The sequence below is a fragment of the Sinohyriopsis cumingii genome, chromosome 18 (genome assembly GCF_028554795.1).
Source record: "Sinohyriopsis cumingii isolate HCF-2022 chromosome 18, ASM2855479v2, whole genome shotgun sequence".
Taxonomy (NCBI): domain Eukaryota; kingdom Metazoa; phylum Mollusca; class Bivalvia; order Unionida; family Unionidae; genus Sinohyriopsis; species Sinohyriopsis cumingii.
Window position 1 is genome coordinate 35,124,621 of NC_142978.1, and position 19,417 is coordinate 35,144,037.

Below are 19,417 nucleotides of genomic sequence, written 5' to 3' on the forward strand. Positions count from 1 at the left end.
CCACCATGTTCAATTCCCCTTGACGCTATACAGACCCACCATGTTCAATTTCCATATGTTAAATTCCCCTAGTCCCTAGATAGACCCACACTCTATTCCCATGTTCAATTTCCCTTGACGCTATAAAGTCCCACCCTGTTTAAATTCCTTTGACGCTAAACCGTCCCACGATTTTTCTCCATGTTAATTTCCCTTGACGCTAATCTGACCCACGATTTTTCTCCATGTTAAATTTCCCTTGACGCTAATCTGTCCCAGGGGTCTCTGTAATGCTAATTCCCATTGACGCTAATCTATCCCACCTTACTACTTGTGTGAATGAAAACAACACATCTCATTGCCAGTAAAATTAGCTAAAATAGTGGAAAACGTCGCACATGTGAGTTCTTTTCTTTTTAGAGTAGAATCATGGTGGCCCAGTTCTAACAAATAAATTTTTTAATTTGTATTCGTATCCGTTTATTGAATTGTAGAACTGGCTATGTGGGGAGAATTAAAATTGATTGAAAGAAGTGAGCTTGGTTATATATCTATCATTATAATAGAATGATTATTTCCATGGTAAAATAAAAAACGAATAAAAACAGAATTAGAACTAAGATAATTTTGATAATTACTGTGATGACGATGATGGCGATAATGATTAAAATTTTATTATTATTATTATTATTATTATTGCTGTTGCATTTTAGTCCGTACCTTGATTTTCAATTCAATACACACAAGTTCTTAATAGTTTGGGATCAAGATTTTTCACTAATAAAAGTGTGTCATCTTTGTCAGTTTTAGAGATGACTTAAGTCTCGTTTTATTTATGATGGTCATACTATTGTATATAATCTGACCGTCAACTTCTTACATGAACATAATATATACGTCTCATGGAAATCAAGCCACCCTGGATAATTTGAGATATTGTCTATTTTTCTTACATAAAACTAATATACACGTCTCATAGAAATCAAGCTACCCTGGATAATTTGAGACATAGTCTATTTTCTTACATCAGTCTCAAAGTTTCGTAGTTACTATCAAGTTCATTTATCACATACATGCGTAGCAAGAAAGAAAAACAAAGCCCTCCCCTCTAAAAAAAACCACCAAAAAACAAAACAAAACAAACCAACCATTGTTTAGTTAATTATTGGGCTTTTGTGGTTTGATACCCACAATATGGTCAAAAGACGTATATGTACACATGCTTTTATCTTGACATGGGTAAAATCGAGGGAAAATATGAATAATCATTACGTCAGACAAGGTCTCGGTCCACCATTCCGGACTGGTCACACATAATCCTGACAGTCAAGCAATCCTAAATTCATGAACACATGCACCTACTGTATTTATGATGGTTTCATTTCAATCAGCCCAGGTTTGCTAGGGGTGGGGTTCTTTTAGGGTTTTTTCTTGGGGGGTGGAGGGGGAGAAATCACACAGTTTATATGAGTTCACTATACCAAAATGCGTCTTCCATGACAATGTATGCGCTGGATTAAAGTCTGGTTCAAACAGCCAAATTAAATTATCATTTGTTAAACGTTACAGTCTCCTTGGGTAAATTACAGTGACTTCCTTGGGTATAAGTATACGTGTCACAATATTCAAATCGGACGAATTAATTTCTTTCTTGATCCACCCTCTTTCTTTGTTACTTGTATTATCTAAAAGAAAGTCGATCTTTACCATGTCCTGATGCAAGCCTTTCCTTTTTAAAAAGGAATGTTCTTTACAACAGTTGAGGAAGGCGAAACAAATTGAGTTTTTTGTGATATTACTAATGTATTCTACAAAGTCTGGAATAATGTCATAATTTTATAACTCAGACACTTTTTATCAATTGTAGACTAGTCTAGTTTTATAAGAGTGTTATAATCAGATACAAACTATAACTATAGAAGCACGGACCCAAAGCGGGTATTGGAGCAGGTGTATCTAAAGGATCTATACTTGGACCAATTTTATTTGTAACTTAGATCAATTATATTATTTACATACAACATGTATAAGACTACTTGCAGACGATACTTCATTGTTAAATACGGTGTGGAATCAAGCCATGGATGCATGAGGTCTGAATGAAGAGGTTTTCCAAATCCAATCATGGACTAATCAACGACATCTTAAGTTTATACCAAACAAACTAAATAAATACAAAATGTGAACCGGGACATCATCCTTCACTCTTTATGAGAAATACTCTAATTTCGACTTTTACTTCCTACGAACACATGGTTTTAGAAAAATATAGATATTTCATTGAAATCACAGAAAATGAATAGAAAACGCGTCCTATATCTAACTTTAAGGTTTGCTTCTGTGGTGAAATAGAGACGGCATGTCAGTTTATTTTAGACTGTCCAAAATACTCTCATATGAGAAAGAACATTTTCTGTGCACTCCCGTATACTCTCACAACTAAAACTTTATTTTATGGCAATCCTATGTGCTCTAAAAAAAAAATAAAAAGCACGCAATTATTTTTGTATGGGCAAAATTTCCTTTTGATGACTATAAGATACAGTTTGTCAACATAAATCATCACCTTTTGTCTCATCTTCCTTTTGTACTACTATCTGTATGATTTTTTTTTATATAACTCTTGTTTGTACCTTTTATAAACTTTTTTAACCATGACCCGGATTTATGATGTAATGTGCTTTGTTACTGTAGGAGATAAGTGATATAACGAGCTCGTATTTTTAAATGAATTCCCATAATCATATTTAAGTTGACAAAGGTACTGAAATAAATATGGTTTAAATTAAAATACATCCTTCAAAATGTTTGATTAAAAATGATATCCACAGATGGTTTAAAATCAATTCCGAATTACTCTCTTATTTAAAGAAACAGTGAGTGCTGCACCTTTCATCAGAAACAAAACTCGTTCTAAACGATGACATGGGGTAGATGGATACAACGATTACCAGTACCCGGTATGGTGATTTAATATTATTCAACAACTTTTGTTAACACGTTGTAGGCATACAAAATGTCCAGTGGCACCAGATGAGTCAGGCACAGGTACTCGGATGACTGTTTTTCTTTTTATAAGGGGGGGGGGGGGGGCAATATGCGAATAATGCTCTCTTGTCTGTCCGACTAGATCGCGCGTTATGTGGTTTCTGCTACTTTTCTTCTATCCTAATTTTATTATTTTCTATTGAGTCGGATTTAAAAATAAATGGCTAATCCAGGTTAGATCACCCGTGACAATCTCATTCAAAGGTCTCTAGTCACTCTTTTTCTTATTTGTTGACTAATTGTTTGGCGATGTCATCTGGAGTCTGTTTTTGACCAGTTATCAACTAATGCGAGATCCCTCTTGCACAAACCTATTTTGAGCTTCAAACGATTCTTCGGGATTTTAAAAACAGCTGACGAATTAATAACTGTGATGATATTAATACTTTTCAATGATTGCGACAAAAATAATAACAATAGCGCAGGTGTTACCTATAATCGAGGGGCCCCGAGTGGCCGAGTGGCCGAGTGGTCTAACGCGCTCTCCGTTACGGATCTTGCCAGTAGCTTCTCGTGGGTCAGTGGTTTTTTCCGGGGTTTTCCCGGGTTGTTCCTCCACCATTAACACTGGCCGCCATGTATAGCCTATCGTGTGCTGAAAAACGGCCTTAAACCCTACAACAACAACAACAACAACATCTAACCCATGGCGTAATGGTAAGCCCCAAACGTCCACACACATCCAATCATAATAAATATGTATTGCATCAAGTTTTCCACAACATACTGTCTCCCACCATTAAACGATGTTATTACATGGCTGTCTGCAAGACTATGGCTTTTAACATATCTTGGTATAAATGTTTGGTATACAATACTATTTTAGCAAAGTTTCTGTTGAATAAAGTAACTAATGCAACAATTTCTCATACTTTTAACACGGCCCCTCAACCAGGGTTTGAGTTAGATATCAATAGATAGCTGAATTGCCTATTACATTTTTAATGTTTTCATTGTACACATCATGGTATTTTTAGTCTCGAATTCAGCCATTGTGGGTATGTGAGAGAGCTTGCCAGTAGCTTCTCTAGAGTCGATGGTTCTTTCTGGGGATTTCCCGGGTTCTTCCTCCACCATTAATACTGGCCGCCATGTATAGCCTATCGTGTGCTGAAAAATGGCGTTAAACCCTACAACAACAACAACAACAACCTATAATCGAAATAAAGCGTTTTACCTTTCAAAAAATCAGAAAAGAAAAAAAAAAGAGGAAGAATCCAGCAAGTGTATGTTTAATTAGCCTTAATTATTGCGACTACCTGAATTAATTGTCTATTACTAATTACCGTCACAATTATGGGCTCTCACCTTTCGGTCACCTGTCAGAAATCTGACACTAAGTTGTGAGCTGTCACTACTCGAGACATTGGCATACTTCAAAGGTTCTCAAAAAGCGATAGGAGCACACTAGATTTTGCTACTATGCATTTTTGATAATTTCTGAGACAATGTTCTCGCAGAGTAACTTTTATCATCTTGTCAAAAGGTAGCATAGTCTGTCATCCATACCAGCATAAAATCCGACTCAAAACTCAAAAGTGTATTTCTTGCATTGGCTCATAAAGCTGTACAGTTGTATTTCGAGTTTTGTCAGGATAACTGTTTAACATCTTACAATGGAGAAATCTGAATCCAGGGCAGCATTGTTGGACTTTGACCAAATGGAGATATGGGCCTGCCCATCTAATGGTAATTGTAACAATATACTGTAGAATATCGCTTTTATAGCTGATGGTAGTTGAAGAGGCAGCAGTACTAGTTAATAGATCTCTTTTTAAGAAACATGTTGTTATGTCTGTCTGTCTGTCTGTCTGTCTGAATCCGAAATGTTTTCAATTATATTAAGAGCAAATAGCATATTGTCACACTTTTACATTCCTAACAGTTGATAATTAAGTTTGGTTATTGAGATGAGAAGAGAAAATTGCTTTTTGTTTTGTTTTGTTTTGGTAATTGTTCCTTCTTTGATCATTAAATAACGGAATGAAATTTAAATGAAAAGTTTACACTTTAGAAAAAAAGCCTTTAGTTACATCTAAGACCATATTAATTTAGACAATAATTATTTGCCTACCTCCTTCTAGGTGAGTTTTGCTTCAGGCGAACCTTAGAAACATATTCAACTGAAACCAGGTTTCGCAATAATCTCCTTATAGACCTACTCAATGGGATTTACATTTCAAGTCTGATTTTAATTTTCGTGACATATTACGATTTGTGTACAGTTAATTCCCATTTCCCGATATGATGATTTTATTGTCAGTAAAAAATCAATTAGTTAGTGGTTGCATTTGTAGGAATAAAAACATTTTTGCCCAGCCTAACTGGAGAGTACAAATATTGTCACAAAGTTGATTCAGTCGCAATAAACGCTTTCAATTGTATGATAAAAAGAGGCTTTTATATTGTATTATTAACAGACTGGCATCCGGTATTAGTATCACGAGGTCGAGGGCGTAACACCGGACCAAAACTGTATACATTTAAATTTGTAGTAAAATTATAAATTTTAGAAAGACAGCTTTCGTATTTTCATTGAATTTTGACTGCTTACGCATTTTCATTGAATTTTGACCTAGAAAAGTCGGTAGAAAATGACTTATTTCTCAGCACATCAAAGAAGCTATTTGCATTGTCTTAATTACACAATTGTGAATTAAATTTTACTATTGGTCCATATCAACAACACGATGAGTTTGCATTATTTCTTTATCTTTCTGAACACCATAGCTTCATGTGTGTGTGTGATTTGGATTTTTAACGTAGCTTTAACAATTTTTCAGTCATATCGCTACGATGTCTGCAGTGTGGCAGTTTATAGTGATGTCTAGCACTGGGACATCATGCCTCAGACATGTAGCATTGCTTCATAGCTTAATTTACAATGTAATGGCCGCTATGAGATTTCGAATCCACACTTGGAATAAATCCATTCTATTAAGATATTTCATGGATTCTGGTACAAAATGGCGGCCAGTTCAGAGAGTACTTTCCGTCTGCAGGAATGGTCAAATAGGTAGACACTAGGTACAAATTAAGTAATATTCATGCGTTATAAATTCGATGAAAATTGAGTATAGATGAATGATCAAAGGATTGATAGAAATCTTCCTCAGAACAAGGATGTTATCGATATTACATTTTGTTTCATAATTTTGAACAATTTTAGATTTCTCAATGGTTCATAAAGAAACTCAGTAGCTCTCTGAACCATTTTCCTTTCGAAGCACCTTGCACCACTGTCATTCATAATCGATATACACCTGATATAAAAATCTACATATTTCAGGTTCATTCTGTTACAAGTCTACAGACGTGTCTGATACTGAACCAGTCAAATCATCTAAGAACAGAGAACGTTGCACAAATGAAGTTGAAATGATGCACTTCCGGAGCCTGCACGCGCTAGGCCACAGCCTGAGTTTCATCACTGAATTTCCAGAGTTATGCGACGTTAAATTTCTGGTTGGAGAAAACAAGGTTCCAGTCTATGGGGTCAAGGCCGTTATTGGGACGAGAAGCAGGTACATAACAAACTCATTTGAGTATTAGACTGTTAAAATAAAGGCAAGCATTATTTTCGGGTGGTTGGGAAGGAAGTGGGAAGAAAAGTGTGCCTGTTTTCATAATTTAAATTTATTCAGACAAGGTAGCAAGGGTGGTAAATCTCAAACTCAATTAGCAATGATACATTTTAGAATCTTCGTTTGACACAAAACCCCACCCGTTTTTATCACAGAGGTTTTTCAAAGTTAAAACCCAGCACGATTGTTATGGTTTCATCTTCAATGCCTCGACCATAAATTCATCACATCTGTAGACTCCTCTTTATTACAGTAGAGCAACATCTCCTTTAAGGATTCACGTCGCATTTTCAGATCATTTTCTCGATCGACACACAAAAATACAACTATACCGTACTATATGACTTTTCACCCCATCTGATAGTGTTTAAGACGGAGTTTAAAAAGTACACTTCTTGTAAATATAAGGGTATGTATTCTTATAAGACTCTAGACGCTATCAAAAATTGTTCTTTGATCTAAATCCGTCTCTACATAACAAAATTGTACATGCTCAAAATCTCCACTGACCAGTTTTAACTACACTTTGTTCTACTCTCAATAAATTGCAATTACACAAATACATCTCGTCTATTTGATTCAAAGTTTAGACTAGAGGACTTTCCCACATGTAGACATCCCATGATTCAACTTGGTTTGAAAACGATTAATTCTTATAAGCCTTTTTGGAAAATGATATATATTGTTACAAGTCAGGGATCTTTACTTGACCGAGCGGTGTCAAACCCTGGTGCGGTTCTCGTTAGAAATCATAAGTTTACCCAAAATTTCCAAAGACTTCCGTACAAGTTCAGTTGTAAATTAGAAAGACCGACGTGGCCGTTCTCTACATAAATTTTACTCTAATCAATGCAAGACCACAGATCTCACAACCTGCCAAATATGTATCAACCGCACATCTGCAAGGTTTCTCTTCGTTAGGTTTCCGTACCGCCATCAGTTCACGCCGTAGAAACTATATAACTATCCCCCATCACAGGGAACTATTTTAACTACGCCACATTAGGCCGGTCAATCCATGGTTTCCAGGCACATTTCGCCAGTACATCTGCATCACATTCGCACCATCGCGACATAAACGGTATCTTCTGAGTCCCTTCTTAATTTGCCTTTGTGCAATTTACCGGTTTCCTACTGTAAATACTGCCACTGCAGTCACACCACTAATGTGCACTACTAGATTTTAATAGGGACTATGGTATTCCAGGGACACACATTCGGTTTTGACCTAAATTCACTACTAGTGAACCATGGCTTCATGGAAACTCACTAACACTTCACTCCGTGACGTCTACACCTAGTAATTGGCTAATTAGTTCGGGCTTAGGAATATTTCCATTGCAACGAATTCCAATAATCACACAAGTAATCACACACATCTAAGAATACCTTTAAAAAAGCGCTATAACCAAATGCGCATACTCCAAATTTATTACAATATCCTTTGAGAAGGAAGCCCTTTAGCGCCAACAATAACTCGTGGAGACTAGACAATCAACAATTACGTTCGTCAATTAAGGACTCGTTGAAACTGATTTCTTCGTATATAATAGAACTTTGTATGGCCTGTATATGATTATTAAGTGTTGTTCTGTTTGGTTTAGTACTTCTACAACTTCAAAAAAAAAATGCTTTAATATGCTTAGAGAGAAGTGAACTAGAGACATACAACATAACTCTACAAAATCCACCAAAATCATATTTAACTCGTAGTGGGTTCTCTGTTTTTATTCTTTCCGGCAACTTTTGATTGTGACAGTTAACCGTCCCATTATCTGAACTACGTAGAAATAAGTTTGCCAATATCGTAACTTCATCACTTTGAGCTTTGAGGGGAGACTAATTGTCATAAAGAAGAGCACGGACCGACAACTTTACCTGAGTGAGAGGCCTTTGAGGGATTGAGGCATTCGAGAGGAACTGGGAGGGTTCTTATTTAATAATAATAATAATAATAATAATAATTTCATATTTCTGAACTGTGCCAAATTATCTATCCAAAAACGAGCAAATCGTCACAAAGTTGGAAAAATACACGGCTATGAACATTAAAACTAATATCCTCCATTTCATACAAATGGAAGAAATGATACTGAAATATTGGATTTTCGAGAGAAAAATTGAACTATTGGTTTCGGTTGTTCAGTTTTTCTTGTGATGTATCGTAGGTTTACGGGGCTGGAAAGAGCACATTTTGCCTACCATTTTCCATTCGAGGTCATCTGGCGGTGTACGCTCTCAGAAATTATTTTTTCTCGATTGTTCATTAATTTCTTATGAAATCTCGTGGATTTGCGCGGATGGAAATAGCATATTTTAGGTACCATTTTCTTAAAAATCTTTCTAAAATCGTTTATATATATATATATATATATATATATATATATATATATATATATATATATATATAAATGCTACTATATGCAGGAGCTTTGTACAGTTTACGGTTTGATTCACACACTTACTATAGCTTTAAAAATACTATTTTATATAACTAATTATGATAGTAATCATCACAGGCGGCGGTGTTTCACATCAAGTAATGTTAGTGACCCGATACTCCTGAATGACAATAAGTAATTCCCATATGAAAATCCTTATGATTATTATTTAGGCTAGAATATTTAGCAATTGTTAACAAGCTAAAACATTCGTTTATTATTGATAATTCAGTAAATTGTTATATAGGAATTATACGTGAATTATAAAGGACTTATACGTGAATAGGGAACTTGTTAGCTTCCTCACCTTAGACATCCTAGACAATGCTAATACGTATAATTGAGACCACACTCGATATTAGGGAGGTCTCGTGGTTTAAAATGTTTGTTTTTCGATTTCAGGTCTTTCTACCGTTTGATATTGAAGCGTTTGAAAAATGCAGAGATGAACCGCACACCCAAGAAGTCGACACCACGCAAGAACAAAAAATGCTCCAGGACGTCCCAGCATTTAGAAGTCCCCGTCCCGACGTACAACACAGATGTCTTCCGTCGGCTGATCCAGTTTGTTCACTCTGGGTCTGTCAGTATTACGATGGAAACTGTCGTAGGTGGGTATCCTTTAACTATATATATATATATATATATATATATATATATATATATATATATATATATATATATATATATATATATAATATAGAATCTAAGTAATAGGAAGTAAGTTACTGTGGTTTTGCTAAATTGCTACCTTTCTGTATTATTCTTAAATTACATTATGGCAGTCTGTCAGCCAGAGTTGTCTTATTGCCGTTGATATTTATACGACTGTGTCATTCACCAATTTATTGAAAACTAATGGTACTAAATACTACATTTTCTAACAGTACAACATACAATGCACTGAATTAACTGAAAAGTGAGATTTAAAGTTCACCAGCTAATAAAATCGCACACGCTCATGTAGCGTATTAATACGCTAAAGCCGTTTCGCTCTTAATTGTCGACTGTAGCACTTATCCATTCAAAAATATCTCACAGTGAAACAATTATTTAAAGGCTATGAGGTTAAGACGAAAAGCTATATCATCCACTTCTCTCTCTCTCTCTCTCTCTCTCTCTCTCTCTCTCTGTGTGTTAAAGACCTCCATTTTGTCGCAGATCACGATTTTAATCAGTAAGGAAAGACTGTGCTCTAGTGCTTAACCCTCTATATTGTTGCTTGGAAACCTTGTCACAATGATATATAAACTGCATTTCTAAAACTGAAACTGTAAAAAAAGAAAACTAAGTCCCACCTTGATTTCGTTAGCAATCGTAAACAAATAAAATGCTTGGTGCATTGATCAAGATTTTTTGCCATTTAATGACGTTTTTCATGCTACGAAGGCAGTTGATTTCAAAGGTTTGCGAATAACATATATATCCTTGTGAAAGTCAAACTGAGAGAAAGTCAGACTTTATACCGTCTCTTAAGATGTTACTATACGTGTTTTTTATTCTTCAGGTATACTCTGTGGGGCCGTCCAATTCGGATTCAAGGATCTAGAGAAAGCTTGCCTGGAGATGATACAGCGTGGGATTTCCAGAGGATTTACAGAAATCTTGATCATCACTGCCAAACAGTATACCCAACACAAGTCCGCATCAGAGCTTTTGTTGAAAGTAATGTTATTTTACACTTACCCTCTATAATTAGCTTATGAATATAAATGTCGTCACTGATTAAAACTATTTGGAAGTGATATTTACAAATTTCAAAAGATTTAAAGTAAATACTATGATTAGACTTGAAATAAGTTTTTTTTTCTTGTTCAGTTTCATTATAAGCAATGGATATGTCTTATTTGTCCCTATATTATCTGAACACCCTTTTTACACAATACAATTTTACACAATTAGTACGAATATCGGCACAAAGTGCCAAGACACAACAAAGATTCGTGTAGTGTATGGTTGCGCAAAGGAACACATGCTATACATGGCTTTCCGCGTATTTGAGGGAGAAAAATTCCATGGAAGAAACATAAACCGACGGGAATCTACTGGCAAGCTTAGTGACATGTCCAAGTTTATCGAGCCGAGACTCGAGCTTGCATGTGCAGATGTGAGATGTCAGTGATCTGTTAAGGCGAACGCCTTAGAACACTCGGCCACCAAGATCATTCACATTTTATGTAACAAAACGCATAATCTACTCAAGCTCTCAAACCTCAACAATCTTACAATTTTAGTTGGACCAGTAGAAAAACACTCTGATATTCATTCATTTATTGATTGATTGATTCATTCATTCATTCAGTTATTCATTCATTCAGTCAGTCAGTCAGTCATTCTTGGTGCTAAAATGCGTATTCTTTTTATATTTCAGTTACGTAGCGAAGGGTATGTGACCGCTAATCGATGACATTCCATGTTGCTACCAGCGTACCGTATTAGTGCTAAAATCCCGTCCAATTAGATTGTATATTCCTTGGCCATGTACATTGACACAGAGGCATCACAGACATAACCACTCAAATGGTTGAGAGATGAAGAGACAGAGCAGAGAGCGTGAAGGAAGGAGAGAAAGAGTCAGTCTGATCTATATTATATTTGTTACTTATCGACTAATAAATGAAATTGAAATCGTGCACTTTTGTGTCCTGGTTCTTTGTTTATATTCTCTTACCATCGTATTTATATTTTTATTCTTTTAATAAGGATGATATATAGGAACTCCTTCCTCTTATCTTGCCGCTATGATATTCAAATTATCTCCTAATGTCCGCTATAATGACTAAGCAATTGAAACAACAACCAGTTCTGTATGTACAATATAGTTTTGGCCACAAAATTCTCAAGTCTCATAGTCTTGTACTTTTAACCTTCTGTAACTTTCAAGTGATTGAGGCAATTAATAGAATTTGTACGATTTTCAGATGGCTGCTTCCTCTTTTTGCTTGCTGGATATGAAATATAAAACCAGTCTCCTCTCAGACAGATGTTCAAACTTTTCAAAGAATAATATTTACAGCCGAATCATGTTACCAGAACTCGAAATTTGCGCTAATTCGCTATCCTGCGGTTAGTGATTTTGCTGGCAGATCAGTCAAGCCCATCAGTCATTAATCCGTTTTGAGAGTGAGAGTTACGGCCGGTCACTTGTCATAGCAGATACGAAGTGGTGGTGAGCCAGCATTTTCCTTTGATGGTTAAATAATGTTTCTTGTGTTAACCGAGTACCTACCGATACCCAGACCAGGTACAATAAATTGTTACCTCAGTCTTCATGTATGTAGAACTAGACTAGTGTACTGCCCCCAATCAATGATGTCATTACTAATGATGAAGGTGTAGGGTCCGTAGCTAGAATTCATCGATCGGATTAGACGAATACTCCAGGATTATATCAGTGTGTTTTAATATTTATATCATTGCTGATAAACATTAAGTGCATTGCGCGGTGACATCTGTAAAATATATTTGAAAGTATTTGAAAGGGGTGCAGCCGCCACTGAAGCGGCATAAATTAGATTACGACAATAGTGCACACTCGCAAATATGATCAATGGAAGAGGGTGGAAAAAGTACCAGAAATGATTGGACAATTTTCGCACATAGCTGACGAACGACCCAAGATATGCAATGTTGCTGGACACTTCGCACTGTATATTCGGAGAAATTCGAAAGTACATTCTTTGTTGTGTATAACAATATTTATATATAGTCCATGGAATCACACAACGCAAGTCTCTTGCACATAGTTGCAGAGGGATACGTGAAATCAAAACAGAAAGTTGGTTCTACAGAAGCAGAGAGCAAATTACGGCATCTGTGAAGAAGAGCGTATTGAAGAAGCTTGACTATTTATTCGGGATATTAAGATGGTAATGAATGATAACTGTTAAATAACAAACTGAACTCGCTTCTTTGTGATGTTTAGCAGGATCGGTGAAATTTATGTAGGATCAGTAAAGTTATATTATCGTGATATTGTGTGTTAGTGAACAAAACTCCTAATTTAAGGCCATATTCTAAGTACAGTTGATATATTCTATAATATATCTCACTGTAACTGTGTATCAATCTGTCTGTTAGTCTATTTACCTATCCTCTAGAACTATTCCTTAAGTTTTTTCTCTCAATATTTTTCTGAGGTATAATTTTCACATTTAACTGTCAGACTGATATATCAAAGCCTCGTATTGATGATAGGTTTCAAACGTAGCTCAGTGGAATCTTTTGCCGTTGAACTCAAGCCTCAAAATAACGTTGGATGCAATCTCTGCTTGTGTGAAGATACGTTGTCAGATAACATACACCTGGTTTCATCGAACTGCTGTAAAGACAACTTAGTAAAATTAAATACTGACCTAATAATTTTCCATCAACATACTCCTTAGTATGGTACTTGCACGTATTCTTTCAAATGTCTGATATACTTTGTACATCCTAGACCAGACTCGTTGGAAAGATTTACTAGGCTGGGTAGAGATCACACTACGTTAAGCAGCGAATTATAATGGCAGATTACGACCGTTCAGTAAGTCGTCTGTCCCTTACTTTATAATTTCTATGTATCCCCTCCCCTTCAATCTTTTGAAATCAAATAAGATCTTATAGTTAAACAGTGTTTTGTTTCTATGCAGAGATTGTGTGTAAATTCAAAGTTCAATGCATTGTACATGAAATAGTTGTGCTACTTGGCCAGTTTGCAGGGGGTGGTTTTACGAGAGCAAGTTATACTTCTATCTCTGTATTTAAAACAGAAGACACTATTTTCATAGTTGGACATCTAGAAGAAATGTACATAAGCAAAAGTGTCAGTGCCAAAAATGTTCGGTCCAGCAATCCGTTACGAAACAATGACCACGAAAGAATTTATAATATGAATACAGTTGAGGTTTAGGTCAGGTATATCATATATTGAAGAAACATGATCAAATTAAAAAAGTTTATCAACGAGAATTACAAATGACATGATAATCAGTAATACCGACAGAAGTCAGTGCAAACATTTATTTGTAGGGTGCTAAACAACAACTCAAATGCTGTCGATTCGTTACATGCACCGTTATATATAGATGCAATTTCTTGTTCCATGCCCTTATTTATCTATGTTGCCTGCTCTATAGCATTTATACTAGGGTTCTATTGTTATGTATATCTATATTTTTGTAACTTCTGGTATGTGAATTTATTTAATTTATATTCATGGTCTTAAACTGTATATAGTATTTTCTGTTAAATTGTGTACGTAACTTGTCTGTTAAAAAATGAAATTACGTAAGATCTATAAATAGATGTTTACGTACATGTTGACAATTAGTAATAATAATCGTAATTAAATAATAAGACTTAAAATGGCGCCTAAAACGTATTTTCACAGTGACTGATGTGATATCGATGTTCCAGAACAATTCTGTGGATTCCTGGATTCCCATTGGTTGTGCAGGGTCATGTGCATATAGTTAGTTTGTCAAAAATCAATAGTCTATGTTGTCACATGGGGTCTACATTAAGGAAACATTAAGCGTTCAGTTTCGTTCTGATTTATGGAGTCGTTCACATTTCTGTGTTCCTGGTGTATGTCTGCAGACGTATTTTATGTTGCACTTAGATATTTTTCATGAGGAAAAACATTTGTTTGGACTGTTCAGTGCTGATGAAACGTGCTCATTTTTTTAACTCTGATATTATTCTGGAACTGATATAAATTATTCTAAAGAATTCTGGACAACGCCATCTTGTCGACGTCACGGTTCTTGGAGGGTCAGTACATTTCCGGTATTGACAATTATAAAGGACTTTTCTTTCGTTTTGGATTTTCATAGACCTAAACAAGGACTAATTGGATATCACTTCAGTATACTGTAAATTCCGTTCAAGTTTTTCGTTTATTACTTTGATAATTAAATTGTTAGCTAAGTTTAACAAAACTTGTAGGTTCTTTTCTGTTATTTAAGTTTGTGACCATAGAGTCGTAACAGCATCGACATACTGAAGCACGGGTACTTGCGATATTTCAGCATTTATAGTGTGCATCGTAATACTACAATGCAGTATTGCTGTTTTCTAGGAGAATTAGGATTTAAACAAGCGTTAGTTGATGAAAGAATACACGTTTATCTTTGTTTTAAAAGTTTAAAGCCTAGAATTCTTTAATAAGTAACTTTTCGGCTAATCTGCGTTTGCCAGCGAATGCACGATAACTGTCTTGCTCTTATATTTCATCGACTTGGTTTTAATTACTTTCATCACACCTACCTGTATTAGGACACAGCTGAACAACTACTGCTGCCTAAAACGGATCAAACACTTAAAGCTTCCTCAAGCACTTAGAACAACACAATATACTTTCATGTCACCTATTAAAAATTTCTTTACATGCTTCCCTTTTTGCACAGATGTTAGAATTTAATGTACAGTAGTTACACCTGAATAAATCAGTGTGTGTGTGTGTGACATTTAAGTTCCCATAAACGTATTTTTACAATTCTGTAATTAGTTTCGAGATTGTAACGATGTGCACTCATTTGAAATGTAAATAGTCTTCTACAGATACTTTTATGTCCAAATTTAATTTACAAGAAAACAAATAGTCCAGATTAGAAAAAAACTGATGGATATGTGTTAATTGATACTTTAAAAGTTCTACAGTTATTTCACAATTTTTGCGGAGATGTTTCATCCAAATCAAGTGTTGTCCTTATCTTTTATTATCACATTTAGTATATCTAATATACAATGGGTAACGATTTAATATTGAATTTATGAAAGGAGTTGAATAATGTCCAGCTTTTGCGAGCCAAGGTTCGCAAAAGCTGGACATTATTCAACGAGTTTCATTAATTTATATTAAATCATAACCCATTTGAGATTCTTTTTTCTCACCCATGCGACAGAGAAATCTGCTTGTTTTGCTAGCCTTACTTTTCTTGTCTCAGTCTAGTCATCTCAGACCAGTCGTCTCAGTCAAGGTGTCCACGCGCTCAGAACTACTTTTAAAAAAGGAAACCCTTGTTGTCTTCTGCTGTGCCTGACGTAGTTGTACAAAATCAAACAACAACAACAACAACAGCAACACATATATAACAAAAACATAGTAACTTAAGTTAAATCCATCTTTGAGAACACACCATACAAAAACAATTCGAGAGAGACAAAGACAAACGCATATGATGTCGAGCTCTTTGGTATTATGCTTGTTGGTTCCACACAGCGTTGTCAATTTTATCCTATATGCAGGTCTAGCCCAATACATTTTTAAATCAGCGTCATTAAATGTAGCTAAAGCTACCTAACTAGTTTTGAATACTTCTTGTGAAACAAATTATATACTGTTAGCTACATTTAATGACGCTGACCTGAAAATAAATGTGCTACATGTAGGATAAAATTCTCAATGCTGTGTGAAATGAACAATATAACAGAAAACACTTATCCATGCATATATATTATAGACCAATACACTTCAGAGCCTCCCTACTCTCTTAACAACTACGGAAAACTTAGTAACAGCCAGAAAAGTGTTACATAAAGCATGCTTTTTTTCTAATGTTGTTAAGCATCTCCACTGTGCCCCGGTTGAATCAAAAATATACCTACAATATTTAATGACAAATAATACACTTACCAGCCGGAAAAAATAATTTATCCGTCAGCACATTAATCCATAAGCAAATTTCACTGTAGCACTTGCCATATTTCCAGGACTTAAAAATAAATGTTCAAAGAATCCGTGAACTTGAAAGTTTAGCACATGGTTATCCGCTAGAGTCCGTTTTTGGAGGGTCTATTATACACGGGGGTAATTTTACAATCAATATTAAGGACAATACAAGTATGCCACACACAGTTTCACCTCCTCCAAAGAAAAGAATAGTTATATACGATAGTGACACAGATCTCTAATTACCCATGAATAATCTAAAGAAAGATGTTACTCTTCGTTACAGCTTGTACTAAGTATAACTACAGTACAGTAGAGCTGAGTAGCCAATATCGTTTTCTTATTTACAATATAACTTTTCAAAAATGGAACTGATGAAAATAAAACAGTTTCTTGTAATAAATGTTAATTATTTATTGTCAATTTCATATAACATCCATATATTAAATATGATAATACCTCATTATTATGCGACGTTTTATGTTGTTATTTTTCTTTGCTCACGCGTATAAACTGTATACTTCGAACGCAATGGTCACACCACAGCCCTCATTAACATATTTACATTATTGCGCCGCATGTAAACATTGGACGTGAACACTATTGCAGAATTCTTTTTACTTTAAAGGAAAATATTGGGTGAGAAAAATAATCTACGTTGGGGTTTGGACCGAGACAAGGAAATCTCAGTCGCGGGTTTATATTATGTGTCTCCCCACTCGAGCAAGCCTCATGGGGAGACAAATAATATAAACCCTTGACTGGGATTTCCTTGTCTCGGCCCAAACCGCAACATAGTTTCTATATATCACATAGTTTTTATTTCAGCGGAAATTATTTGGATAGAAAGACGAACGAATAATTTCGTTCATTCTGACAGAAGGTGCACCTTTCATTTGTTGTGCATAAAATATAGTCCCAAACAAAGTTGAACTAGTAAAAGTAGATTGCACATTTTTACAAACTATAAATCAAAGAAAACGCTTCCATCCGAATAAACGGAACATTTTATAAGGACAAAATCATTTTTTAAAACAGAACGATTAATGCTATGTGATGCCACATTGATACGGTAAATAGTAGGCCTAGAGTACAATGTTAAACTAAAATGTCACTTGCAGAACTAAACGTTACATTGTTGCGATTTTTATGTGAAATAGGATTACTGGATGCAGAAAGTCCCACATTTACTGCAATGCATTTGTGACCGGATATTTACAGTATTTAACTTGAACAATAGACTGTACAGAAGACGTAAACACATTTCTTTTTGAGTCGGATTTGCATCCCATATTTACTGGGTAAAGATGATGTGGGTGGACAAAGTTCTGTCAGTTAGGAGACCCATTTATGTCCTAATTCTTCTGTGAACAGAGGTGAGTTTATTTACTTCTGTAAGTGGATTCTATATCTATGTTACGGATATACCGCTCCCTCAGCCCACCCCGCCATCAAATAAGCAATAACCTTAGTTTTACTTATTATTGTTCTTGTCTTGTAGTTTTACGCCATTTTTCGCATTATGATATTGTTATACTTGACATAACAAACCCCTGTAGGGGTAACATATCCATATTCAGACAGCCGAGATAATTTTTCCTCAATTTCATTTCGCGAGTCGAGTTCAAAAATGGCCACCAAAAATGTTCATTCAAAACCAAAAATTTCAGAAGGCGGGGTTAAAAACGTTATCCCACGATCCCAGCCAATCAGTAAAGAGGATACTTCACATTAATTTTATGGGCTTATTTGGATCAATCATAATCAAATAAAGTGATATTTTAACATGTGGTAATATCAAAAATATGAAACTGCACATACTATAGGAAAACTATACCTACTATGTGATAATAATGTATAAAAAATTTACATATAGATATCTAATGTAAATATATAAAAGGTTCAAATGCAGTTGGTCTGATGTTCATGTATGAAAAGTTTACATTCAGTAGGTCTAATGTTACTGTATAAAGGTTAGGGTATAGGACAATGTTAGATAGGCAAACGTTTTAAAATATAACTATTTTTTGTCAACCTTTTTTGAAACGACTGAATGTTATTGGGAATCGTAACAAGAGAAATTACAGGAAAAGATTACTGCATTACAGATTGAAATGATTAAGAGAGGATTAAGACAGATAATAGGGGAAACAAAAAAATGATCACCATGCGCATGGCAACAAGAACGGTAATGATAACAAAAATGTTAACAGAAAGGAGTAACATATATTAAGAATTATGTCGCTCAACTTTCAGGATTGTGACTACCGGAATAAATTTACAAGTATTAATTACCGTGATGGACGTGGCATAATCTTTCTCCACCTGTCAGACGCCTGACACAAGCTGAGAACTATGTTAACCACCCGTGACATTGCTATACTTCGTTGCTTCCATGGCACAGTTCTTTTATATCAAACTTTCTACCAACAGTATGTTTGCAGATGTATAGCTGGGCTGGTACACACTTTATATAAATAGATATATGCGCATCATTAAGTACAGATTCAAACTTCTAAACACACAAAATAATAATCTTCAAAAAATATGCCAATTAATACTTAACAATTGGAAAAGAAAAAATCATATAAACTCTTTTTATGCGAGAAATATACTATTGAGAAATATTTTGTTTTCTTTTCTCAATAGTTCCTTGCTTATGTTCGAATATTATCTATTATTGAGATTAGGATAAAATGGATTTGAAAAAA

General features: G+C 35.0%; 1 protein-coding gene across 1 annotated transcript in view; it reads left to right on the top strand.

Moving 5' to 3' along the window:
* Positions 1–19,417, top strand: part of LOC149776373 (uncharacterized) — a 75,517-nt gene that overhangs the window by 46,421 nt on the left and 9,679 nt on the right. Inside the window, exons 4-6 of the mRNA XM_089941297.1 lie at positions 6,317–6,551; positions 9,455–9,631; positions 10,560–10,717. Coding sequence (XP_089797423.1) covers positions 6,317–6,551; positions 9,455–9,631; positions 10,560–10,717 — 570 coding nt within the window. The remainder of the gene's footprint in view (positions 1–6,316; positions 6,552–9,454; positions 9,632–10,559; positions 10,718–19,417) is intronic.